Source organism: Antechinus flavipes, chromosome 6, assembly GCF_016432865.1.
Source record: "Antechinus flavipes isolate AdamAnt ecotype Samford, QLD, Australia chromosome 6, AdamAnt_v2, whole genome shotgun sequence".
NCBI classification, from domain to species: domain Eukaryota; kingdom Metazoa; phylum Chordata; class Mammalia; order Dasyuromorphia; family Dasyuridae; genus Antechinus; species Antechinus flavipes.
Window position 1 is genome coordinate 72682831 of NC_067403.1, and position 27920 is coordinate 72710750.

The 27920-nt window shown below is 42.6% G+C and overlaps 1 protein-coding gene across 5 annotated transcripts in view; it reads right to left on the minus strand.

Annotated features, from left to right (window-relative positions):
* Positions 1-27920, minus strand: part of SLC10A7 (solute carrier family 10 member 7) — a 263521-nt gene that overhangs the window by 55252 nt on the left and 180349 nt on the right. For all 5 annotated transcript variants that reach the window (XM_051965832.1, XM_051965837.1, XM_051965836.1 and 2 more), the window contains exon 6: positions 24050-24085. In XM_051965832.1, coding sequence (XP_051821792.1) covers positions 24050-24085 — 36 coding nt within the window. The remainder of the gene's footprint in view (positions 1-24049; positions 24086-27920) is intronic.

Below are 27920 nucleotides of genomic sequence, written 5' to 3' on the forward strand. Positions count from 1 at the left end.
GCAAGGCATTTTTTTCTCTTTGGGTTTCAGTTTCCTGATTTGAAAAAAGGAGGGGTTGGTCATAGTTTAAGAAAAAAAATAGGCCCTTCTACTTACTCCCTCCTCGAATTTAGAAAATAAAAATCTGAAAAATAAAGTTTTCAATACATAGATACATAGCAATCTGGCAAAAAACAAATTCCAACAATGGCTACATATGAAAACAATTCTTTCTTTTAAGATTACCACCTATCTGCAGACATGCTTTTGGACTCATGGTTTATTGTTGTGTGGATTAGAGTTCTTAAAATTCTTTCGAAGTTGTTTTTCCTATGATTTTTATGATTTTATTGTATAAACAGTTCTAGTTCACGTTGCTTTATAATAGTTCATAGAAATCTTTGCAGTTTCCTCTGAAACTATTTCATTATTTTTTATGGCCTAATAATATTCCATTACATTCATATACCATAAACAGCCACTTCCAAATAGGAGAAAATGCCTTCTGTCTCCAATTTTTTGGCTATTACAAAAAAGTTGCTATATTTTTGTACATAGAGAACTCTTTTTCTTTGTCTCCAATTTCTTTCCCAGTTTAGACCTAGTTGTAGTATCAGTAGACAAAGGATATGCACACTTCACTAACCTTTTGGGAACAGTTCCAAATTGCTTTCCAGAACAGCTACACAATTCACAGCTCCACCAACAATGCATAAGTATGTCTTTTTTAAAAAATGCAATCTCTCCTACATTTGTCATCTCTATTAGAAGGGTAGGTATGAGGTGAAAACTTGAAGTTGCTTTAATTTGTAATTTTCTAGTTATTAGTGATTTACTGCTTACTATAATAATATGCTTATTAAAAACTTTTGATTTCTTTCTTTGAAAACTGCCTGTATAGACCCATGTGTCTTGGACAAGATGATCTTTAAAACATGTTACTTCTAAACCTTATCTTCTTAATATATCATATTAAAGAAATTTAAAATATATATTCTATAGAAAAGTCATAGCACTGAATCATTCTAAAAACATATTTTGAAGATCATAATCAAAATAATTACTCAACAAGCATATTAAAAACTTAATTTACTATGTGACATTCAATCAATAAACACTTATTAAGCACCTACAAAAACAATGCCTGTCACTGTACTAAGCCCTAGGGATAGAGGTTAAGAGATAATTCCTGTCCTCAGTGTTCTCATCTAATGGACATTGAGTTAAATGTTGGGGATGTCATCAAGAACAAAGACTGCTTTGGCTTGCACATTGTACCTAGTGATCCATCTAGAAAATGATTTGAGTCAGGAACTCTGGGTTCCAATTCAACTTCTGATAGTTGCCAGCTGTGCAATCTTGGGCAAATTCTTTAACCACCCAATCTTCAGTTTTCTTATCTATAAAATGGGAGTAATAACCTACACTATAGAATTATTGTAATTTCATAACTTCAAAGAGGCATAAAAATATCAGTTGTTATTACCATCATTAATGAGATGCCCAGTTTTTAGATTGAGGCAATATATTAGTTTGGTATGACAACCCACAGGGCAAGAACAGAGTTCTAAAATGTATTTATCATGGGATTCTGTGTTATTAATCAGATCTATTTGTTCCACAATTTTAGCCTCAGGATATGTCTATGAAGAATCAACTATGAAGTAATTTATAACTAGGGGGTGACAAAAATTGGTCTTGTCTAAAAAGTATCCTTATGCTCAAAGTTAAAAAACAACAAAACAAGAAAACCCCACTTCTGAACATATACCAAAAACAAGACTATCAAGAAAATCAGTTAGTTTGCACATTGTATAAACTATTTTGTGAAATCATTTTTGTTAAAATTTTATTAAATTATCTTATTAAATCATTATTTTGTTAACTACTAATTATCTCTCAATGAATCCTGCATTTCCCTAGAAAGGGAGCCAAAAGAGAGATATCTAGACAGGAAGAAATAATAACAAACAGCTAACATTTACAGGGTATTTTAAAGTTAATATCTGCCTTTAAAAAAACCTCACACTTTACTACCACATGTGATCTTCATTACAGCACTTCAAGGGCGAGGTCATGTCCACTTTATCAAAGAGCAGAGGGAGGCGGGGATATGGATGGAAGTGCAAGGTAGAGGAAGGAGCAGCATCAAATGTGGGAGGAGAAAGGGACTTGAGGTCAGCTGGTCGCCTCAGCCTGGGAGCCCCAGGAGAGCAGAGGCTACCTTTTGGCTCTGGATTCCTAGTACTTAGAACAAAGCCTGGCCCATAATAGGCACTTAAAAATACCGACTGCTTGGTTGTTTTTCTTTATATCCCAGCACACAGTAGGTGCTTAATAAATGCTGATGTTCTTTCCTGTTATCTCCAGAGCTTAGCACAATGCCCAGCACACAGTGTTTAATAAATGTTTATCATCTTTCCCTGAATCCCCCTGACATATAGTAGATACTCAATAAATGTTTATTTAGGTCCAAAAGGTTCAAGTTCTCTTTCTCTCTGTCTCTGTCTCTGTATACATATGAAAAAGGTCCAAACCTTTCATTTTATAGATGAAGAAATCAAAATCCAGAATGATTAGATGATTTGCTCAAAGGGAACTGAGGCCTCCATTCTCTTCCTTTGCCTACTAAATTGCTCCCCTCTTCTATAGTTTGGGCCATTGCTTGAAACGTTCAGTAGTAGCAAAGAACAGAATGGGTGCCCATTAACTGGAGAATGGGTGAACAAATGACGGCGCACGAATGTAACAGAACATTTTTGGTACCATACGAACTTCTGAAGGTGAGGAACTCAGAAAAAGACGGGGAGAGTTGTTATCAAGGGACGCAGAACATGCAATCGTGACTACAACAGTGCAAACAAAAGACAGGACGATAGGGATACTTGTCTAGTGATTGCCTTGAGTGGGGACTACCAGGTGCCCGAGATACCAAGACGCAGAAGGCCCCTCTAGAACTGGGAAAGGTTTGGACTCAAATCCTGCCTCCGACGCAGCTGGCTACGTGAACGTGGCGGGTCACTTCCCCTCGCACGGTACCGGGGGACTCGCAAAGCCTAAGTCAGACCGACTACCGATCTGCCCTGGAAAAAGGGAGGTTCCGCATTAGGAGTCTCCTATATGGGAAGTACAGGGCTGGACAAAAAGGGGAGGCCAATAAAGTAAACTGTTCTCTGCTTCGTTTTGTTTTTTAGCAATAGTGTCTTCAAAGTACAGGGTCAGCAGAATTGGAGCAAAGTCCCATAAACGCCCCTCAGCTCTCACTGCTGAATCCGTGTGCTTGTCTCAAACCGGCCGCTTCAGCCACGGGCACGCGGGGCAGAGGGAGAGGGTGGTGCGTGTGTTTTCATGTTCACTTTGGCGTTTACAATAGAAGTCACAACGGACTCCTCATTAAATTATGAACAACAGCTATCACAGGAGGCGTAGTGTTTACTTTTGCCTTAGTTAAACCATCCCTGCATAAGAAATAAGGGGGCCTCAAACTTCCACTCTGCTCCGCTCCTTCCGCCAGATGCTTCTTTCTTCGGGACGCCAGGGCAGACTTCACAGCTTCCGGAGGCTCCCGGAGGAGGCCCGGCTGTCCACTGACTGACTGCAGCCACAGGACCCTCCTCGGCTTCCAAAGAAGTAGCTTAAGTCAAATACCGCAAATCCGATCCGGCCCGGAGCTCTTTCTTCACCGAGCGCGCTTCTGAAGCAGCCGCCCTCGGGGCTCCTCCCCCTCCCGGCCACCGCCCTCGGCCTCGCCCTCAGAGGCTCCTCCTCCTCTCGGCCCCGCCCTCGGGGCTCCTCCTCTTCTCGCCTCGCCCTCAGAGACTCCTCCTCCTCTCGCCCCGCCCTCGGGGCTCCTCCTCCTCTCGGCCCCGCCCTCGGGGCTCCTCCTCTTCTCGCCTCGCCCTCAGAGACTCCTCCTCCTCCTCTCGCCCCGCCCTCGGGGCTCCTCCCCCTCCCGGCCACCGCCCTCGGCCTCGCCCTCAGAGGCTCCTCCTCCTCTCGGCCCCGCCCTCGGGGCTCCTCCTCTTCTCGGCCTCGCCCTCAGAGACTCCTCCTCCTCTCGGCCCCGCCCTCGGGGCTCCTCCTCCTCTCGGCCCCGCCCTCGGGGCTCCTCCTCCTCTCGGCCCCGCCCTCGGGGCTCCTCCCCCTCCCGGCCACCGCCCTCAGAGACTCCTCCTCCTCCTCTCGGCCCCGCCCTCGGGGCTCCTCCCCCTCCCGGCCACCGGCCTGGGGACCCCTCCTCTCGGCAGCCCCTTGTGCCCGGCTAATCACGCCTCTGACCGTGCTCCGGATTCTACAACCCCCAAAGGGCAGAGGGAGCGCTGCGGCGGCCCGGGGCATCTGCGGCCCCGCTGCACAGCCTGCAGCCCTTCTGAGGAGAGCAGTTCCTGCAAACTCAAGGACAAAGAAGCTGGGGACCTGCCTCTAAGTTTCTTGGTGCCTTTTGTTTTACCTAAGGGTTGTTTACACACACACACACACACACACACACACACACACACACACACACGCACGTGCATACTAGGCGCGCGCACACACATTTTCTCTCATAACTAAGAAAAGGACTTACAAGTCAGCCGAAACAACCAGGGTCTGATGCTGTGGAAAACATTTTGCACTCACTTGCCCCTCCCCTTTATTCAAAGAAGAGGTTAGATTTCACAAGCTCCTTACGGTTACAAAAAACAAAACAAAACAAAAAAACCCTCTTTTTAGTATTTTTTTGTTGTTTTTTCTGATTCACCTTAATTTGCTCTATATCACTTCATACAAGTCTTCTCATGTCCTCTGAATCCTTCATTTGCAAACTTTCTAACAGTACAATTTTCCATTATATTTATATTCCACAATTTGTTCAGTCATTTCCCATCAGATGAAGACCTATTTTTGGTTTTTTTGCCCTCACCAAAAAATGCTTTCTTTTATATGTAATACATACCCCCCAAAAAAGTGTTTTGTTGTATATGTGGTCATTATTTCTATGACCTACCTACTTGGTGTCTATGTCCAGTAGAAGGATGCTGGGTCAAATGGTAGATGATTACAAAATTACCAACTGTTTTCCAGAAGAGTTGGAAAATACTACAGTGGATAGAGCACAAGGCCTAAAATCAGAGAGTCATGTCTCTGAGACTAAATTTGTCATCAGACAATGACTAGCTGCGTGATCCTGGGCAAACCACTAAGACCCTAAATAAGGTCCCAAAAAGTCAGACAAGAAAAACAAATGAACACAAAATGGGCTGATTTGTAGCTACAAAAACAATGTTCTAGTGCATCATTCCTCCCATAGTTCCTCTAATAAGGTCTATTTTCATCTTTGTTCACCTCTAACAATCTGATGAGTATGCAGTAAAACTGTAGTTATTTTAATTTGCATGGAGGCAGTTTATATGGATGACGATTTAAAAACTGTTTATAAGGGAACAAAATTACATGAACATCCTGAAAATCTCAAATTTAAAGTGCTTTTTTTTTGTGCTATGGCTGAAATAATTAGTGAACTCTGGAATGAATGAATTTAGATTTTAAAAGGGATCCTAATTTAAATGTTATCTGTTATTTCTTTTTGCTCTTGGATTTGTTTTTCTATTATCAGAGATACTTAAGACAATCATAACAATCCTTCATTCTGAATTCAGATAGAATGGTCTGTAATGCTTAGAAGGCATGGTAAAAGATGCTGGTGATACTTTTCAGGAAAACCCATCCAAAATAATCCTGAACCAAGGGAACCAGAAGTGATGAGGTAGTTGGTTGGCCAGAGCATTACCTAGCAGGTACAACATAGAATGGAAAGTTTAGCATGATTGGAACCAAGGTTAAGAATTCTGGTTTATCTAGGCCATTCTTCTCATTGCTCTAGGGATTAAGGATCTTTGAGGACTGGGCTAAGAATCCCAGATTAAGAATCTGGACTCTGTAAATTAAAAAAAAAATTTTTTTTTTCTGTAAGTAAATTTCAATATAATTGTTTTCCTTTATAATCCTATGTATTTTATTATATGCATTTAAAAACATTATTCCAAGATGCGGTCCAAAGGCTTCACCAAACTGTCTGAGGGGTCCAGGATACAAACAAGTTTAAGAAGCCTTTCACTCAGAATGAATGAGTTCATAGCCAGGCTAGTTTTTTCAGTGTGATCAGATCAGACTCCCAACTTGGGGCTGGTCCTATATTCCCATAATAACTCTAAACCTAAGGCAGCCTCATGATTCTAGAATCTAGCCCTCTATCAAGACTGTTCTTTCACTCTACCCTTTCCTAACTCCAGATATGGCTTTGCCTAATACTGAATTCTAGGACAAAGGATTCTGAGACATTCCAGAACATGTTCTTTTATTACTTAGGTCAGAGACATTTAGTTTCATTCAGTTTTTAAACTATTTAACATGGGAGGGATTTGTGGCCAAGTTGATAAAGGAAAGATGCTGTATATACTTTCATGCTGTATCAACTTCCAAAAATACAAGGCTGAATTTAGATTGACTCAGAAACATTTGGAAGAGTAACTATCCTTCCACGAACATTCTCTGCAGATATCTTCTCATGGCACGGAGATAATGTGAGTCCCCAGAGGTCACTCCAATGGGGTATAGTCTCCAGATACTATTTAAATTGGAAGGGCTTTAAACATAATCTCAGAGGAATAACATGTATTCTATCCAAGGACCAGCTTCTCAATGTACAAGTAGCTTGCCCATTGAGTAATGAATTCTTTGGTCATGGCAGCCAGCTATCCTTCCTACTGGACGAATGAGATGATTTCCTACAAAAATGACCGTTATAAACACCCAGTTGGAAAACAGATGGTGCATTTTAAATCACTCATGTAAGTGAATTGACCTGTAAATCGTCATTAATGCACTGGGTCTTCATTTTCTCTACTGCGTAATCAGCCTTTTATCTCTTACCAGTGAAATCCATTAGCCACAGGCTTCTCATCTATTTGGATCTCTTCTCAGCTATTAAAACATTATTGTATTTAATAATTCACCCTTGATGATTGGCCCCAGCTTTCACAAGGCCCCAACTCAGGGAAAAATAAGAATAGATTAGAGAGATGTACATATTGCAGAATGCTTAATGTACAAAGGCTCTCTTGCTAGGAAATCAGGCACAGCCTGTTCATGAAAGTCACCTTAAATGGGCAGCCTGAACCCTTTGGCTTGAGGGAGACAAGTGATGGGTCTACAACTCACATTCCTACACATTCACCTTTCCTATACCTCCACCCACACAGATTACATGAATAGACATAGAAATATGAAGAGGCAGTAGGGATGGCGCAATGAAAAATATGCTGAATTTGCATTCAGGGGACCAGGATTCAATCTTAGGTTTTTTTTTTTTTCCTCTCTTAATGACCTTAGACAATCATTTCTCTGATCCTTCAGCTTCCTTATCTATAAAATGAAGATGAACGAATTCACAGCTAAGGTTCCTTCTTACTCTAAACCTATTATTCTATGGTTTTAAATGGGGTATCTCTAAAATAAGCCAATGGAGCTTAAAATAAGATCATTAAAGCTTATAAAGCTATTGAAGCTTACAAATGCATGGGGATTTTTGGGACACATTCTACAAATTGAATCCTGGATATTCCTCAGGAAGAAAGTTTACAGAAAATTCAGTCCCATTCTGCATTCTGTAGATGAGAAAACTGGCTACCATAGATTCAAAGGAAAAAGCTTACTAAGGTTATGAAAACAAGGAGGAAAATGCTTGGTTTTTGTCTCTGGAGGTAGAGGTGGGAGGGATTCATTTTCAGCCATGGAGGATGGGTTACAAAGCTCTCACTCCTCCCTGTGCCATGCCCCTGAGCACCTCTAAGGTAGGTAACACAATCCCAGCCAGCAGCATTCTCAGACTATTGTCACTGGGGACAGAGATGAGTTACACTTAGCTCCAGCTCAGAATGCTGCACAGGACACCTCCTTCCCAGAAATGTGCTTACTGGGTAATCACAGGGACAGGAGATCTCATAAGTCAATCTGGGAAGTCTCTGTCTCTGTCTCTCCCTTTTCTTCCTTCTTTTTCTCTCTTCTCTTCTCCCTCATTCTCCTTTTTTCTCTCATTCTCCTCTATTTCTTTTTCCTTCTCTCTCTCCTTCCTCTTCCTCTTCTCTTCCTCCTTCTTTCCCTCCCTCCTTCCTCTCTCTCCATCTATCTCTCCTCTTCCTCCTCCTCCTCCTCCCTCCCTCCCTCGTCACCTCCCTCCCTCTTTTTCTGTCTTCTTCCTACCTGCTCCTTTTTCCTCTTCTTGCCCCTCTTCCCCCTCTTTCTGTCTCTTTCCAATCACAGAATCACAAATATAGAGCCACAGGGAACTTCCAAGATAACCCAAGTCCAAATTCTTTAATGACAGATGAGGAAGGTGAAATCACAGTCTCCCAGTTTGGCTAATTCTCAGACCTGAGCTTCGAACCTGGGTCTCTGACTGCAAGTCAGTCACTCCTTCCATAACACCCTTTTAATCCAGACATAGAGTCAGGGAAAAGACAGACAGGGGGACAGAGTGAGCCAGGGACAGCTACAGGATGACCAGTCTGGCCTGAGTCATCCTTCTTCCTCATCTTCTCATGCTCTGCCTTCACCCCAAGGTCATTTCAGAGCAAGCTCTTTAGTAAGCCAGCAGAGAATACAAGTCACTCCTTAAGAGCCATCTACTTTAAATGCCTCTCATATGTGATCATAAATGTGAATATCAATTATGCAGATGTCTCTACAAATAGATTATGGAAAAAGAGGCAGAGTATCGTAAGTGATACTAATGGTTTCTGTACATTATTATTATTTCTATGGCTCGGATCAAAAGTTCAAGAGCTGCAGATTGTAGGCAGTCATAGAACTGGAAAACTAATGAGGACTGATAGCTTCTGAAAGTGTAACGGATTTTTCCCTCCCAGCCCAATCTCTCCTTTCTGTGAACTCCTGCACGCAGGCAAGACCATGCAGGTGAGCAATTAACTCCCTATGATTGTTCTGTGGGCTGGTCTGTCTGTCTCCCCAGCCACACCACACTCCTCCACAGCCAGTCTTGCTTCATATTTGTGCTTGCTAAACTCTCATACCTGACACAGAGGAGTTCTCACAAACCTGGCGACCAATTTGTGAAAGAATAGGAAAAGCCTCACAAATAGACATGCTTTTCATCAATATGCTAGAGCTGGATTTAATAGGATCCCACCTCTGGGAAAACAGGGACCATCTCCTTTTTTCCCTTTTACTCCTCAATGAGTCACCTTGGACACAACAGGCACTTAATAATTGCTTGGTGGCAAATTTGGGATTTCACATGTGGTCTGTCAGGCCATGTACTGATAGAAAATGACACTGTTAAGAACCGATGCCAACAAAGACCAAAGAAATAAAGTGGGTAGAAAAGAAACCCAAGAAGTGGGGAAAGTTATTATATAAGTTTCATCGCATTAACTTGCTGGGAAATGTATAACTTTAGACTTGACAGGGCTTAGAGAATCCTACAAAAAGGATTAAACATTTATTTCATGGGACATCACACAGCTTTGCCCAATTTATGAGACTGTCAAAATAAATCACTGTTTCCTCAACTTTCCTTGCTAAGGATGCCTCTTGGCATCTGCCAAAAGTTTGAATCAGCCTCCTTTCCATTTTGATATTCAAGTTTTACTGCTGATCAAGGCTTTGCATCTTGAGCTCTTTGCATTCCCAATACCACTAGGACGCTGTTTCTTCCCTGTCTCCACTTTGTCTTTCCCTTTCAATAACTATCTCCCTGGATTCATTCCCTTCCAAATGGCTCCTGTCTCCACATTTCTCCAACTCTTTGCACATTAATTTACAAGACAATGATTTTCCAAGCTCTGGCTACATTTTTGGACCCTGTCTCTATAAAATGTCTTGTACAACCCAACACCCACTGTGCGCCAGCCCTATTCTACATGTCAAGGAGGTCAGGGGACAGGATAAGAGAGAATAATAAAAACTGCTCAACACATACAGCATTTTAAGGTTTGCAAAATGTGCTGTCTTATTTGGAGCTCACAGGAAGCCCTATTGATAGTAGTACCTAAGAACAGATTTGAACTCAGGTTACTTTTAACACCAAGTCTAGCATTTTATCCACCATACTGTATCTCATACACAGCAGGCATTTAATAAATGGTGATGGACTGATCTCGCAAACATTTGGTCTGCACAACAAGCATTTGAGGTGGGTCCTCTCATCATTATCCCTGTTTAGTCTAGACACTCAGCTCTTGTGGATGAGGTGCTTGAAATGGAGTCAACCAGGCAACAAACAAACAGTAATTAAGTGCGCGCGTGCGCGCGCACATACACACACACACAAATTTTTATTTATTATATATATTATATATAAATAAAAATGTGTGTGTGTGTGTGTGTGTGTGTATAAAACAAAACAAACAAAACATTCTAGTAGGCCCTGAAGAGAAAAACAGAAAAGTGCCCTCAAGAACTCTAGTCTATTTAGAGAAGAGAATGAGTAAATGAAAGAAATATGAGTTGGGGCGGGGCTGACTCTAACATCTTGGGAGATCAGGAAAGGTCTGGAATAGGAGGAATTAGAAGAGATGGAGCATATTTCAGCATGGGGGACAAGCAGTGCAAAGGCACTGGGACTACATAATTCCAACTTCTACTACAGATCTTGGGCAAGCCCTTGAACCTTGCTAGGCCCCTGATTTTTTTTATTTCTAAAATAAGAGGATTTAACTAGATGGCCGCTAAAGTTTTTGAACTTTTTTTTTTTAATGAAAAAACTAATTCTTAGAGGTACTAAGTGATATGCCCAAGATTATACAGTAAAGGTCAGAGGCAGAATTTGAAAAAGGCATAATAACACCAAACAATCTCACAGGATCATTATGAGGATCAAAAAAGACAAGATCCAGTACTTATTTTTAAGAAATTGTGGCACACTGGGAAGGGGTCCTAAGGAATCCCCTTGCTTTAAATAGCAGTGCAAACCTCGTGATACCATTTTGTCTGGGGGCAGAAGAATGGACCACATGACCTCTTAAGATCCCCTTCAACCATCTGATCAGATCAATTGCAGAAAAATATAATGAACCATGATAGTGAGTTGATAGACAGCTGGTCTCGAACTAATGAGAGCTGGGTTCAAGTTTGGCTTCTGACATGCACTCCATTATTAATTATCCTGTCAGTCCTCTAGGCATCTCTCCGAGTGCTGAGAAGTCTGAATTGGGATAAGCAGGGAAGATGATTTATCAAAAGACAAAGAGCCTCCTTGAATTTGCAAAAGGAGGCTCTTCCTTGGGAGTTCCTCCTACTAATGGAACCATGGGGCAATTTCTTGTTTAAGAGAGCCTATAAATGTTTGAATGACTTGATCGTTCATCTTGATGCCATAAGAAAATAACTGATCTGGGGTTCTGAGTGACGGCCATACCAGACTGCGCAAGGTTGCTCCTCAATGGCTAACCTGGGTGTGGACTCCAAGAGAACTGCCCATGAGACCTCAGGATCATCACACTGATATCAGAAGGTGACAGCTGAGGGGAAACTGGACACATTTCCAGACCACAGAAGGGTCACACAAGGACTTAAAACTATATTTAGTTGTGGCAAAAAGGAGCAGCTAGGTAGACAAACATATAAAGAATATCCTATTATAAGCAACTATTCCCAATAATACAACGATAGGAAGGCTCTGGGATCACTGAAAGTTGAGTAACCCCCTTTCACTAGAGTTCAGCACATAAACTTACCATTTTCTGAAAGGGATGGTGTGGCTTCCTGTAAGTCTTTGTATCTATAATGTCTGACTCATAGTAGACATTTAATAAATGCTTTTTTGATTGATTGACTTGCTGGTGTCAGAGAATAATGTAAAAAAGACCCACTACCACTCCAGGGGAAGATGCTACCCCTCCCCCACTATTTCCCAATCATCCACAGACTTGGCACCCGACTCATTCATTTTAACCTATTTATACACATACATGCTTTATTTTCCAAGTTCCTCTACATTTTTGTCTCTGCGTCATCAGCACTTAGAATTGCCTGGAAGAGACTTAAACAGTTGTGGATTGACTGATAAGCAAGGAATTACTAAAAAAAGATGAGGGTGGGATCTGTGGAACCACAGAATAAGGGGATTCACTGATACAACAGTGGAGGTTTACCCTTGTCAACTAATCTGGGAGCTGTAAGCCTTTGAGATCATTCAGAGTTAGCTAGGCTCAAGTATATTTCCTTAACCTAGTTTATCATATACCTCCAGAATGATTTCAGTAGAATATAGACTCAGAATACTGACTCAACAAGAAGAAACCTGGAAGATTCAGGAAAGTGGCGGACTAGGTCAGCCAACTTGAAGCTCTCCAAATTTCCTCCACAAAAAAAGGCAGAACGTCACTTCAGAACAGCAGAAATAAATTCCTGGTAAAGCAACTGTCCTCCCAAACAATCTGAGAAGACCCTAAGAAAGAGCTGATCTCCAAACAGCTCCAAGCCAGCGGGCGCAGCTAGGGCTGGGAGCAGCTTCAGGCTCAGACTTGCATCTCAGAGGCAGTGGGACCGCCTCCTCCACGAAGGGCCACCAAGCACAGCTGTGGGACCAGAGACGTCCTGGGCTGGGGACAAAGGCAGAAGACCCCCGGGGGCGCCTGCAGGAGAGCGGGTCCTGACCTCAGTTCTGGGGCAGAGAGGACAGCTGTGGTCGGCAAGCAGAGGGGCTGCAGGGAGCAAGGTTAGACATTGTGGCGGGGTCCTCGCCAGAGGAGCCGGAAGGAGAATCTAAGGCAAGTCCCTGAGACAGACCTTAGAAGATGACAACAAAAAGGGCCTGAGACTTGGGTCGTCATTCCCCATATTTTAGGACGACAACTTAATTATACTCCGAGATGATAAAAACAAAATAAAACAAACACAAAAAAGAATAACCAAAGAGAAAGAACTCAGCTTTGGATTTCTACAATGAGAAGATCTGGGTTCATATTCAGAGGAAGATAATAGGCTTAAAAAAGCCATTTTTTTCAATGAAAAATATCAAATGATCCCAAACTCAAAAAAAGTTCTTCGAAGAACTTAAAAAGGACCTTAAAATCAAATAAAAGAGAATAAGGAAAAAAATGGGGGGGGGGGAGAAATGAGTAATTCAAGAAAATCAAGAAAATGATGAAAAGAAAGTCAACTAGAGAATTAAAAAGTTAAGGAAGAAAATAATTCCTTGAAAATTGGAATTGGTCAAGGAAAAGCTCCTGACCTTCAAGGAATCATAAACATAAATCATAAATCATAAACATAAATCATAAAACAGAAACAAAAGAATGAAAAAAATAGAAGAGAAAGTGAAACATCTTATCCAAAAAACAAATGATTTGGAGAATAAGATATAAAAATAAACTACCTGAAAATTATGATTAAAAAAATCTTATTTAAGATTAATATATTACAAGAAGTTAGCAAAGAAAATTGTTCTGTAATTCTAGAAGAAGGCGAAGTAGAAATAGAAAAAAAATCCACTGATCATCATCTGACAGGGATCCCAGGAGGAAAACTTACAAATATCTCACAGCCAAATTTCAAAGCTTCTAGAGTAAGAACAAAATATTGGAAGCAACAAGAAAAAAACCTAAATATCATGGAGCCACAATAAGGATTACACAAGAATTAGCAGCTACTATGTTGAAAAACTGTAGGTCTTGGAATACTATGTTCTGTCAAGCAAAACAATCAGGATTATGACCAAGGATAACTAAGCTAGCAAAGTTAAGTATAATCCTGAATGAAATAAATATATATATATAGTGTGTGTGTGTGTGTGTGTGTGTGTGTATTTAACTAACTCAAAGACTTCCAGGACTTGAAGGAAAGTTCAATATATAATGTCCAGGAGAAATATAAAGTAAACATTAAAGACCAATTATAAAAAATATGTGAAAATATTAGTGGTATTCATAATTGTCATAATTATTTGGGTAGTTTGAAAGAGAGGGGCTGAGTTCAGTATGATGGGGTAATTAAAAAATAAAATGGTAGGGAGAGACAAAAAAGAATAATTATTTCATACAAATGAGACACAAAAGGAAGAACTGATGGAGAAAAAGCTAGTGGGAGAGGGTGGACAGTACTAGAATCTTAGTCTTATTGAGAATAGATTAAAGAGATAACATATATCTTTAAAAGAGTATAAAAGTCTTCTAAATCCAGAAAAAAGAAAACCCAAGACGACAAGGGGATAGGATGAGGGGAAAAAATAAGGGAAGGAATAGGAGTAGCAGGTGGAAGTAAAGCAGAAGAGTATGGAAGGAAAAGGGTGATTAGGGAGAAAAGGACAGTGAGAAAAAATAGGAAGTTGGAAAATATACAAGAAGTAAATAAAACTTAGAATGTGAATAGGATAAGTGTACCCATAAAACAGAAATAGTTAGAAGATTAAAAATCTGAATTCAACAATACGTTGCTTACCGGAAACATAAAAATGAGAGATACACACAAAAATTAAATAAAAGGCAAGAATAGAATTTAGCATGTAAAAAAAGCAGAGATGATAATTATATCAAAGTTAAACTTAAAAGAAATTTAATCAAAAGTGAAAAATAAACTACACTATATGTCAAAATATTATTCAATATTGTTCTAAACCATTTAAAATATCTACACAGTATAAAATATTTGAGCATATGCCTGCCAAAATAAATATAGGGACTATATGAACAGAAACATGAAACACTTTTCATACAATTAAACTCAGATCTAAATAACTGAAGATTATTTATTGTTATGGGTAATACAAAAGGTCAAAGTAACAAAAGGGAAAAGATGTAAAAGAGTTAGACTGAACAGTATCAGACCTTAAACTCTATGAAAAGGTGAGGATAATTTCAATTGCTTTAAATTAAAATTTTCTGGTATAAATAAAATCTATATAGCCAAGAATGGAAGGAATGCAGAAAATTGGGGGGGGGAAATTTTTTATAAATCATCTCTCAGGATGTAAGTGAGTTGGAATATTGCTGTGGTGATAAGTTGGTTGGGTTAGAAAAAGATGAAAAGACTTGGACTTATAAAAGAAAATGCTATCATAGTAAGGTCTTACATATGTGTGGGTGTATATCTATGTATATATTTATTTTCATAGGACTTATGAAGAAAAATGCTTATCATAGTATGGTCTTACAGATATGTGTGTGTATGTATTTCCATGCTTAAGTGTAGCCTTCTTTAAGATGGTAGTGGGGAAGATAAAGAAAAAGTAAAGAGAAATAAAAGGGAAAAAATTAAGTATAGAAGCACACAGCAGAGAACAAAAGAAAACCAACAAGGGCACAAAGAAAAGCTGGGCAGCTTTGAAAATGATATATAATATTTATTATATAGATTTTCTTGAAATGGGAATTTATTGTTTTAGACTGAATCCTCTCTTACGGTCTACTGTGTATAGGCAATTTTTTTTCTTTTCTCATTTTGTATTTAAATTTTTTAAAAATTACCAAAAAATGATAGAAGAAACTACTGATATCATAGCATTAAATTGCAATATCCTTTCATATTCTTTTTTGCCTATATTTCAACCAAACAAGGTTTTAGAGTAAGCTGAATTCAACTGACTGGAAAATTCATAACATATCTCAAGGCAAACATTAAACCTTATAGCCAGGATTAAAGATAATAGAACAACTGAACAAGCAACACACCTACTCCATGCTGCTGGCACAAGAAAGTTGGTGGTAGATAGAGCGCTGGAGGTAGAACACTGGGCCTGGAGTTAGGAAGGCCTGAATTCAAATGTGACCTCAGATATTTACTAGCTGTGACGCTGGGTAAAAAATCACTGTTTGCCTCAGTTTCCTCAACTGCAAAATGAAATGCTACCTTTCAGAGTTGTTTTAAGTCAGGTAATAACTGTAAAACACTTAGAACAGAGCCTGGCACATAAGTGCTACATAAAGCTTATTCTCTTCTCTTCCCCTCCCTTTTCTTGCCACTAGAATGCATCCAGTGGTTTTGGCTCTCCATCCTGGGCTCCTTCCATCCCTCCATGCCCTAAGTGTGAATTATTGCAGTTCTTATTGATCATTCAGTAACAATGAGGATCAACCAGGCACTTGCAGGCTCAGTATGGGAGTTGTCACTTAGGGATGCCATTTCTTGGGGTAAATGCTTTCGGAATTCCAAATAACCAAATTATAGCCGAATCTCATTTGCAAGTTGCAGGTGCCTGTAGAACCTCCTTTCACCAGGACCTGCTGGTGCTGAAGCATCTCCATTTGTAAAATGAGACCAGTAATGTCTGCCCTAACTTACTTTGCAAGAACCTTGTGAAGATAAATGAGATAATATACATGAAAGCACTCTGCACTCTTAGGAGGAAAAGCAATATATAAATAAAGGCATTATTGCGATTGGCAGCGGCAATGGCAGAGGCGGGGGCTGTTTACTAGAGAGGGTGCAAAGTCTTTCGGCCAAGACTTTCCCATCATTCACTCATTTGAAGAATCTAGCTCAGTCTGAGTGCTCTCAGCAGAGGTTAACCCTATGACCTTGACATCTGCCTCTTTTCTAGACAGAGCTCTAGACCTGGAGCTCTAGACTGGCTTGAAGCCCATCTTAGATCCTCCGTGGGTTTCTGTACAAGCTGTTTACTTTTTCTGAGCCTTAGTTTTCCCATCTGTGAAACAGCAATGATGATAATATGTACACCACAGAGTTGCAGTGAGGATCATGTGAGATAAGGAAAATCCAACTCCTTCATTTTACCCTGTTAAGTGCCTTTGCCAAGGTCATACAAGTAATATTTGAATTCAGGTCCCCTGACTCCAGTGGTATTTCTATTGTAACATGTTCACCCTCAAATTTTAAAGATCTAAATAAATATTATCAATTATTATCATCTTATGACTACAAAAATGTAGACAAACAAAGCAATTTCCTAATGGATGTGGTTAGGAGCAGAGGTGGACAGAGCACCAAATCTGGAGTCAGGCTCTTCCTGAGTTCAAATCCAGCCTCATATACATACTGGTTGTGTGATCCTGGGCAAGTCACTCAACCCTCTTTGCCTCAGTTTGCTCATCTGCAAAAAAACTGGAGAAGGAAATGTCAAACTGCTCCAGTATCTTTGCTAAGAAAACCCCAAATGGGGTCTTGAAGAGTAGGACATGACTGAACAACAACAACAACAATAATGCACTGGGCCTCATGTAGACATTTTGATTATAATAAGCAATGGGTTCTTAACACAGATTATGGGACAGTGAGTTTCAAGTTCTGATCTCAGTTCTACCATGTCAGACCCCATGGAGATCCCGCTTGAATCTTTTTCCCCATCTACAAAACATGATGAAATATCTTCAATTTCCAGAAGTGATGAGAGACAGCAATGACTGACATTTACTTAGCATTTTAAAAGTCTGTCATGTAAACCCGATGATCTCATCAGTTCCCAAAGATTCAATCATCATCTCTAGGCTGATGATTCTTAAATCTACTTTTCCAGCCCCATCCTTCGTGCTGACCTTCACTCTTGAATCTTTAGCTGCCTGGTGGACATCTCAAAATGAATGTCTTGTTGACATCTTAAACTCAACAGGTCCAAAACTGAGCTTGTCATGTTTTCCCTTAAGTCTTCCTTCCTTCCACCCCCTTCTCCCAACCCCCCCAGGCTCTAAATCTAGATCATCCTCCGCTCCTCACTCTCTCTCACCGCACTCGGGCAAGGCTGCTGCTGAGCCTTTGATTTTCCCTTCAGAACAGCCCCGCCCCGTGTGGGCCCCTGCCGGCCACAGGTTCCCCCCGCCCCCCCAAAGCAGTCCCAGAGGCAGGATTATGTCACCCTCCCACCCCCCACCCAATAATGGCTTCCCACCACCTTGCCCACGGGGATCCCCTCGCACTCGGATCTCCTGGCACGGGCCCCCTCGTCGCTGCGCTAGATCCTCCACCTCCCACTCCCGGCAATTTCACTGCTGCGCCGCCCCCCTCCCCACCTCCGCCCGCCATAACAGGCTCCATCCTCGTGGCTGCCTCGTGACTGCCTCCTGGCTTCCCTGTGGTTATTTCATTGTCTCAGTCTGTCCGACTCTTTGGGATCCCAAATGGGGTTTTCCTGACACAGGTACTGAGGAGTTCGCCGTTTCCTTCTCCAGCAGATGAGCAAGCTGAGGCACGAGGGAGGAGTCCGAGGGCAGACGCGCACCCAGGCCCAGCGCTCTCTCCGCGGCCCACCTCGCCTCCCCGGGCCTCTCCGGGCCTCCCCAAATCCCGCCTTCTACAAGGAGCTTTCCCCGCGCCCTTTAGTTCCGGCGCCTTCCCTCCAGCGACGACGTGGCTCTCTCCCGCCCACGGCTGCTCTGTGTGCGGTCGTCTGCCCCATTACAATGACCCCGGGCTCCTTTACCCTTCTCTGCCCAGCGCTTAGCAGGTGCCTGGCACCCGGACTGATGTTTACTGACTATCCAACTCGCCAACGACATTCCGAGGGAGGCCGGGGCCGCGCGCACAACGCTGCCGCATCCTTCCTCCCGGGCACCCGTCTGTGGGTCACCATAGAGCCCTGGCCTCCAGGGGGGACGCTTAGCGCAAAAGGGAGGGGAGCTACTCCTGACAGGGCGCGGCCCCAGTCACGCGCAGCTTCTTTAAGAAATGGCGGGGGAGGCCTCACGGGGAGGGGCGGAACCGAGGGGGGCGGGAGCTCTGCAGAAGGTGCTCAGGTGATCTTTAGTCAGCAAAGAAAACCCAGCTGCCGGAGCCGCAACTGGTCGAGCCCCGTGGCCATCTGATGCCCAGAAGTGGGCCCCAGCGAGGCCGCCCTTCTCAAGGTGCTCTCGCCTGCTGGCGTCCTCTGGGGAAACCCTGTAAAATGCCCACTTAGTCCGTCTGATCCCAGACATCCTGTTCCGCCTCCCGACTGGGAAAGGAAGCCTGGCGTCTCCCAGAGCCAGGGCCTGAAGCTTGGGAAACAGCCTCTCCAAGGCAAATTTTAAGAGAAAAAAGCCTCGACTACGCGGTGTGGTCCCGTTTGGCTCCTGCAGGCTGACCCAGCTGGGGAGAGGGGGTCAGGAAAGAGAAGAGGCCGTTGTGCACTAGGGAGCAGTCTGGGTTCCAGAGCCGGTCCTCAGACGGGCAGTTCTGTTTCCCTCTGCGCTAAGTAACTTGAGTTAGACACCGAGAACATGTGCACAGGGACTGAGATCCTATGGGGCCTGTTTTCAGACAAGACCCATCTTTAATCAGCAACAGCCTTTGAACTCAAACAACTGATGTGATGGAGTCTTTTATAATTCTTTTATACCAATGGAATATCAAGTAAGGCGTGGTTCTTGCTTATCTGGAACAGAGGCCACTACAGTCTTGTCAATGCAAACTGATTGCTGATCAAATCCTGTCCATGTGGGGGACTAACCCTGGGCAGACAGAGAGAGAGAGACAGGTAAGCAGACAGGGAGCCAGGAAAGGCAAGCGCTCCCTGGGAGATCAGGAGAGGTACAAGGACACTCTCAAGGTCTCTCAGAGGAATTCAAGTGCCAGACATGGGAGCACCGGACTGCCCAGCATGGCCTGCCTGCATCAAAGCAGAACTGCAGCAGCTCAAAAGCAATGTGAGATGCGCCAATTTGGAGACATCTCCGCTCCAACATTCATACCGGGGATTTGTGGCCACCGCAGTAAGGCCTCTGGAGTCTGTCTGTCTGGATCAGCCACCGTGGGACATGCTCTGGCTTGGTCCTGATACAGAGATGTCATTTGGTTCCTCTCTCAGTACAAAAGACAACCAGATAGAGAGAGGTGGATGGACAGGAAGGAAGGATGGATGGGTAGAGGGATGGACAAAAGAATGGTTGGATGAACAAATGGTTGGGTGAGTAGATGGATGGAAGGATGGATAGATGAAGGAATAGTTAGATGGAAGGATAGTTGGACGAATGGATGGGCAGATGAACGGTTGGATGGATGGATAGACAAACAACTGAATGGAAGGATGGACAAAGAGTTGGATGAAAGGATAGATGAATGAATGGTTGGATGGGTGGGTAGATAGATGGATAGAGGGACAGATGGAGGAATGGTTGGATGGATAGATGGATGGATGGACAAAACGAACATTAATTACTTGCTGTGTGTCAGACGTTGCTAAGCACAAGGAACACACACACATACACACCCACGTACACAAAAGTAAGCTGCTCCCACAGTGCTTATATTCTAAAAGGCAGGAGGAAACACACAAAAGGAAGTTAGAAAACGGGGAGAGGAAAGGTATCAGGGCAAGCAAAAGGGCCTGAGCAGAGGGGGAGCGAGTGGTGAGTGAGCTGGAAGAGCAGTGGGCAGCCCTGGGGCTTTTGATGATATGGCAGTTCCAGACAGCCAGCTTTAGGGTGGGATCATCCTCAGTGCGGTAAGCCAACTAAACCTAGCTGAAGTGCCATACATCCTTAACGAAGGGAACATCCACTAAGGTCTTGTTCCAAGTACAGTGGCTTCACAAATGAGTCTTTCCTGTCAAGGTCTACAGACCCAATCAAGGTCTTCCCACTCCAGCCTCAGAAGAAGGCAAGCTCCCTGAGCCGAGGGCTACTGCCTAGCCTGTGCAGACTCACGCCTGCTGTCCCAGCTTCAGAGAGCTCCCCGGGCGCCCACGTGGCATCAGGATAAGGCCCGCCATAACAGGCTCCATCCTCGTGGCTGCCTCGTGACTGCCTCCTGGCTTCCCTGTGGTTATTTCATTGTCTCAGTCTGTCCAACTCTTTGTCCCATCTGGGGTTTTCCTGACACAGGTACTGAGGAGTTCGCCGTTTCCTTCTCCAGCAGATGAGCAACTCCTGGCCAGGTTTGCTCTCTCCCTGCACTGTGCTGCCTCGTCTTAGTAAATGCTTGTTGAATGGATTAACTTGTCGCAGATGGGTGGGTCGGAGCCAGGGTTCAAAGACAGCATCTGGAGAGAACGTCCCTCCTGGATGATAAAGCCAGCTAGGGAGCTGGGTTAATCCTCCATATTTCTTGAATTCCTTGGAGAGCAGAGAGTCCCTTACTAGGTTATGTTAACGAATTCCAAGGTAGGTGATCATGTTGTGTAGAGGGATATCTATGTAAATTTCTCTCCCCTGTCTTGGACAGCAGTAGGACTGATGAACTCAGTTCCAGCCCCAGCAGTGACTGCATTCTGTGATAAGGGAAGTGATTCATATATGGGAAATGTGTGCATGGAAAGAAATTAGTTTATAAAATAGTTTTGGTATTACTCATGATTAAATATGCTGCTGTGCTCAGCGTGGAATAACATTAATTTCTATTATAATCTTTTTTTCTATTTCTCATGTCTCAGCAGCAAAAGAAATAAGACATTTAATTAGTATTCCTTTTTTTTTAAAAAAAGCAAACAAACAATTTCGACTCAGTTAACAACAGCTGCCACTTAAGAGAGTACGCTTTAATTTCTGCATTCCTTGCCATTCATTCTTTTATTTTCCCCTTATAATATTCCTGAGAAGTTGATTTGGACAGGTGCAATTACCTCTGTTTTAGAGAAAGGGAAATTGTGTCTGAGAGGGATGTTAAGTGGAATGCAGAACGCATGTGCCCAGGCCCTTCTTGAGGACAGGAATTGGTCTTTTCTCTGAATATCCTCAGGGTCAAGCACATATGTCTGCTTACAATTATTACTACTGCCATCTACTACTACTACTACTAGTACCATCATAAGCAGTGGTAGCAGCAAATATGTATATGGTGCTTTGAAGTTTGCAAAATACTTCACATACTGTGAGTAATGGATGGACATTTATTTGGTTTCCACAGTTAAGAAAATTAAATTGGAGAAATGAAACTTAAATTAGAAAATTGAAAGCCACAAGGACATCAAAGAATAATCCAGGGTAGAGATTATCTCTCCCCCCAAAAAATGCAAGCTCCTAGGGGGAAGGGCCTGGGTTTTGTAATGGGGTGGTGGCCTGAGATTTGAAAAGACATTTTTGTTCTTTGCCCTTAGCCTTCCTCTGTTGGCTTCCCCCTTCTAGAAGGCAAGCTCCTTGGGGGCAGGGATTGGCTGTGTAATCAAGTATGGAGATTCCAGTCATGTAACTTCTGTAATGTCCAATTAATGGGAATCAGGGCAAGGACCTGTACTTCAGGATAGGAAATAAAATGCTGCCTTTGGAGTTTCACAGGTGTGTCTACTCACCCAGGCACCCATTCTTGCAAGAATGTAACATAAATCTTTGCTGCACTCCTCAGTGAGTCAGTGGAGTTCTTGGGGAGATATTTTGCTTCTTACACATACATTCTCCATTCAATCCTCAAACAATCCCATGAGCTAAGTGCAATTACTATTTCCATTTTATAGATGAAGGAACTAAGCCTCAAACACTGAGCCAAGCAAGATCTGGACCCAAGGCTTTCTGGATCCAAGTGTAGCACTCCATTCACTCTAGCAGGCTGCCTCCCCAAGCACACTACCTTGCACACAACACAGTAGGAGCTTACTAACTACTGGCTGAACTGAGCTGAGCATTTTCTCCAAAGTTATACAATGAGTTATTACAACCTAGTTCTCTGGAACCTCCAGTCTCCCAAGCCTTGATTTGTCCACTAGACCTATGTGCTTTAGAATTCTGGATCAGTACCATTTTTTTTTTTTCATTTTATTGATACCAAAATGAAATTTAGTCAGTAAACATTTAGGAAAGAACTCAGGTGAAGTGAGTGTGAATTCAAAAAACCTGTGATTTCAGGAGGACTATGGAACCACAAGAATTTGCTTCTACAAAGGTATTCAGAACCAGAAGAGCCTTTGAAGGCAGAGATTATAATTTCATAAGGCAAGAGCCTTTGTATCGCTCGTAACTAGCGTGGTTGTATATAATAGGCAGTTAATCAGTACTCCAGTCTACCTTTCCAGGCTTAGTACATATTATTCTCTGTGCATTTCATATTCCAGCACAACTGCATTATCTGCTTTTTTCTAATGTATATGACATCCCTTATTCTATTTCTCTGCCTTTGCACAGTGTCCCCCATGTATGGTTTGTACCCCCTTCTTATCTTCATCTCTATGAGATTTTAGTTTTCTTTAAGATTCAAATAAAATTCTCCTCATATAAGGCACAGGCTGATCATTTCAACTGCTAGCCATCCCTCCCCCCACATCCTGCATTACTTTGTGTGTTTATTTATATGTTAATCAAATGTTAACTCCTCTTATGCAATATAAGCTCTTAAGGGTAGAGTCTATGTAATTTTTGTCTTTATATGCTCAGTGCCTAGCATTAAAGGTAACTTAGTAATAGGTGGTTAATAAAAACTTATTAAATGAATAAATAAATGCTTGCTGTTGAGATTGAATTCAGGCCAGATAGCTTAACATCATCCAAATTACATTAGTATACAGCTTCCCTGTATTCTTTCAAGACCCAGCTAAAATTCCACCTTCTACAAGAAACCATTTTTTATTCCCCAGTGTCTACTCTTTGCTAACAATTTCCAATTTATCCCATACATAGCTTGACTGTACATAATGATTGACATGCTCCCCATTAAACTGTGAGCTCCTTGAGGGCCTCTCTTTGTATCCCAGGAGCTTAGTGTCAGTGCCTGGCACATAGTAGGTGCTTTATAAATGTTGCCTGACAATTCCAATAAACTTGGGATGGAAAATGTCAATCACATCCAGAGAGAGAACTGTGGAGATTGAATGTGGATGGAAGCATAGTATTTTTGCCTTTTGATTATTTCTCATGTTTTTTTTTTCCTTTTAGTTTGACTTTTCTTGCCCAATATGACAAATATGGACATATGTTTAAAAGGATCGCACATATTTAATTATATTAGATTGCTTGCTATCTTTAGAAGGGAAAGGGAAAAGGAACACAAGTAGCTATACAAAAATGAATGTTCAAAACTATCTTTACATGTATTTGGAAAAATAAATAACTAAATATTGTCTGGCCAGCTGATTGATTATACCTAAAGAACATTTTAAAACATGTGAAATGAAAATGATACAAAATGCTACCAATTTCTATTTTCCCTTAATGGCCTTTCTTAACAGGTCGTAAATGACTTTTAATAAAAGGTATTAAAGTCTTAACATCAAAATACTCACGAAAATCAGCAGCAGCAATGGTGTTACAATGATGCCCTGAAAGAAATAAAAGAGATGATGTTCATTTATCAGCCTGGAAAACAGAACACTCTTTGCCATTCTAAACTCTGATGCATGAAAATCTCCTCCTGCTGAATAAAATCTAGGTGATAAAGAAAGGGGGAGGGTCACGTCTAGTTTCCTCTGCAGAGCCTCTTTAGCAGCCCTCTCTTTTGATTATTTATGTTTGACACAGTTAAAAGGCTGCCCACCCATTTTCCTGCCTTGCCCATGGTAAATCTGACTTTCCCTTTCACAGAATTCTGTGTGCATTACTGAGGTCCGGGCCCTGTCTGGCAAGCTTCCCTTCTCCAAGGCTTTCAACTCTAACTCGGATAAAGTGCCCCCTTTCCAGAAAAGACAGGTGGTTCAGTCCCAGCTGAGGTCCTCTCCTGAGCACAGACCACGTCAGCTGTGATGAATGGGATGTCGTGATTTTGTAATGTGAACGGATCTCCCCTAGGAAATGAGCAGAGACCTCAAACTCATTTCACTTGATTAGGCTCCATGTCTCCATGGTGGAAGGCAAGTCTTTCATCTGATTTAGTCACTCAGGACCTCCTTGGTTCCTCCACCTCCCCCAGGCAGAGACAGGCAAAAGATTTGTTTTCTTCAGTGACAGAAAACAGGTTGGAGGCTGTTGCCGATCAGGCCACGGAATCCAGGCTTTTAGGTTTCTCGGAGGCAAATCTTTAAAAACGAGTTGTTTGAGTTGGGAGTAAACATGACAGCTCTCTGTTTGAGGAAAGTAAATGATACTTCTCTCTCGGTCTCTCCTTCATATCTCAGCATCTTGTAACTTAAAGAAGAAAAAGCATTCCACAATCAGTATTTTCGGAACTTGATTATATTCTGGGTCGTCCAGGGATGGGCGTACATGGATAGGATATGAGGCCATGCTATAATGCTCTTCCTCAGGGTCCACAGCTGGGATTGCTTTAGAGGTACAAATGTCCTAAGCTAAAGTCCCAAGGATGCTTCCAATGAAATTTTAAATACCTTTGGTATTTGTCTAGCTAAATTTCCTTGAATCAGGTCTAAGAGAGACCTACTTCTGCCTTTTCCTGTATAGCACCACATGACCACAGATTCAGAGGTAGAAGGCACCTGGAGATCACAGTATGTTACTCTCACTTTACCGGTGGGGAGACTGAGGCCTACCAAAGTTTTAAATTTTTACTCAAAGACACATGGATTTGTATCTTTTGCCTGAAAGTCCAGTACTAGAGCCATTAAAGAGTCCTGCACCATGAGAGACAGGGCCAATATTTTTCTAGGCCCTGCATTATCCACGGCTCTGTACAGGAGGCACCTTGTAAGAGCCTACTGGATTTAGCAGTTTGTTATGTACATATGGACACACACACATCACAGAATTGTGGAGAAATTTTAGTCCGGAAAGGGCCTCCTAGTTCAACCCTTTTTTATTTTATGGGTGAAGAAAATGAAAACCAGAGATAAGAAATGATCACAGCCACGAGCAATAAGGCAGGTCATTCAAGCGAAGGTCAAGACAACTGGTGATGACACAGATACATTTCTTCTCTTAATTTATGTTTTATGTACTTATTTATGTTCTTGTCTCCCCATTATAATTTTTTTTTACTTTAAACACTAAATAAAAGGGATATTTACATATATATGTATGTGTGTGTGTATACACACAAACATAAATTCCTTTTTTGGTATATATACTATATATAATCTTGCTGCTATGAAAGTATATGTGTATATATATATATATATTTATATATGTATGGAGAGAAAGAAATATGTTTGTGCATATGTACACACAAACAGGATTATACACAAAAGTGCAAAACTATTAGACATAGATTACTTTTCTTTATACTGAGTTCTAGTACGTACTAAGTTCAATCTATAGTTTTCAAAGCTGTACTGCTTGTCTGTGCTTCTTTCCCTCCCTTCCCTCCTCCCTCCCTCCCTTCCTCTTTCCCTTCTTCCTTCCTTCCTTCCCTTCTTCCTTCCTTTTTTTTCCTTCCTTCTTTTCTCCTTCTTTCCCTTCTTTCTTCCCTCCCTTCCTTCCTCCTTCCTTCCTTCCCTCTCTGTCCACCCTGTACCCATATTGAGAAGTGAGAGGAATAAAGAAAAACCACATACTTGTAGCAAAAGATGCACAGTAAAATAAAACAAATTCCCCCATTAACGGTATCCAAAAGAAATACACCCAATTCTATGCTTTAGTCCATGGCCTTTCTGGTAATATCCCTCACCACAATGTAGGCTCCTTGTGTGTAGAAAGAATTTCTTTGTTCACTGTCTATGTATCTCAGGTGCCCAGGCAATCCTGGCCCGAAGGGGAGTGCCGCAGTCCTTGGTTCTCCAAGAGGCCCAAAATGGCTCACTAGGTTAGAGTCGGGTCTCGGGTGTCCGGCTGTGGCTGATCAGACCGACACGAGCTTGGCCACAGGCCGGACACAAGCCGTGACACGAACACGTGGCTGGACTCTCTCACTGTGCGCATCTCGCGCTCCTTCTGAGCCAGCTCGGCTCCGCTTTGCCCATGGAGCCCAGCGCCTTCTCTGAGGAGGGCCCGCCATGTTGGCGGCCCTGTGCCAGCGTCTCCCCCCCACAGAGCCTGCCCGAGGAGCCCTCCGTAGACACTCGTCTCCTTCTGCGTGTCCTTGGCTCCGTGTTCCCAGTGACCGTACAGGGACAGTCTTACACGCCTGTTACGAGGTCTGGCTAATAGACACACACTCTTAGATGCATCGTGGACCTTCTGGAAAGTGGCCCAGCCCAGGGGCACGCCTTTCTGCAGGAGCCCTCCGAGCACAAGAAGCTTTGGGGGCCCACAGAGCCTCAGAAGCACTCGTCCAGCTGAAAAGTCACCACCACAGCAGCCGTGACAAATGGATGTCCAACCCCTTCTTAGAGAGAGAACCGAAGAAAGAGAACCCCCTCGCCCTCCCGAGACAGCCCATGCCAGTTTGGGGCGGCTCTGAGTCTCCTCCCCAACCAGGCCCCAACGTCCCTGTCCACCAGCACCCCTTTATAAAGCCTGCACTGGCCCCTTGGTATCACCCACCATCGTTCCCTGTGCGACACTCTTTCAAGCACTTGAAGACAGTTACCAGGCCGTCTCCCCGGCTTCTCTTTCTCAGGCTACACATGCCCTATCTGGTCGTGAGTGCTCCCCGAGTCCAGAGTGTCCTGGACGGAGCAAGAAAGGGAGGGAGCCTTCCCAGAGCGCCGACCCGGCCAGACTCCGGCTAAGCGCTTTTTACAAATATCACCTCATTTGGTGGCTGGATTTGAAGGCTTTTATTGGGACATCTAGCGTGGCTGGACACAATGGCTCGTGCTGCTTTGTTTTCCTATGATAAGGATCCCATAACAGAACCATCCTGGGTTCCTGGTGAACATGCTCAAAGCAACCAAATGTGCCTAGAAGGACCAAGATGTTTGGGGCCAGTTACTGTGTGAGAACCCTTCACAGTAAAAGTGACTGACCCAAAAGGGAGGTTTTTGAAATTTCCAGCATTCATTCCATACCCAGTGGCACAAAGAGCTGTGTCTGTTGTATCTTGCAATACAGGGGTGTGGGACTGACTGACATTTCTGTTTATTCTTTGGGCTTTATGAGACCCGTATTTTCCAAGGGAGCCAACAATGGAGAGCAGTGTGAAGTGTACTAATAATTAGCAATTGTTACAAGTAGCAGTCTTGGCAATGGTGAGGGGGGGAGGAAAAAGTCTTAAAATCTTATATGATTTCCTTAAAGATCTCTATATATTTAGGAACAAGTTGGAGTACTATAGAAAAAGCAATGGATTTGTAGTCATGAAAGATAGGTTCAAATCCCAGGTTG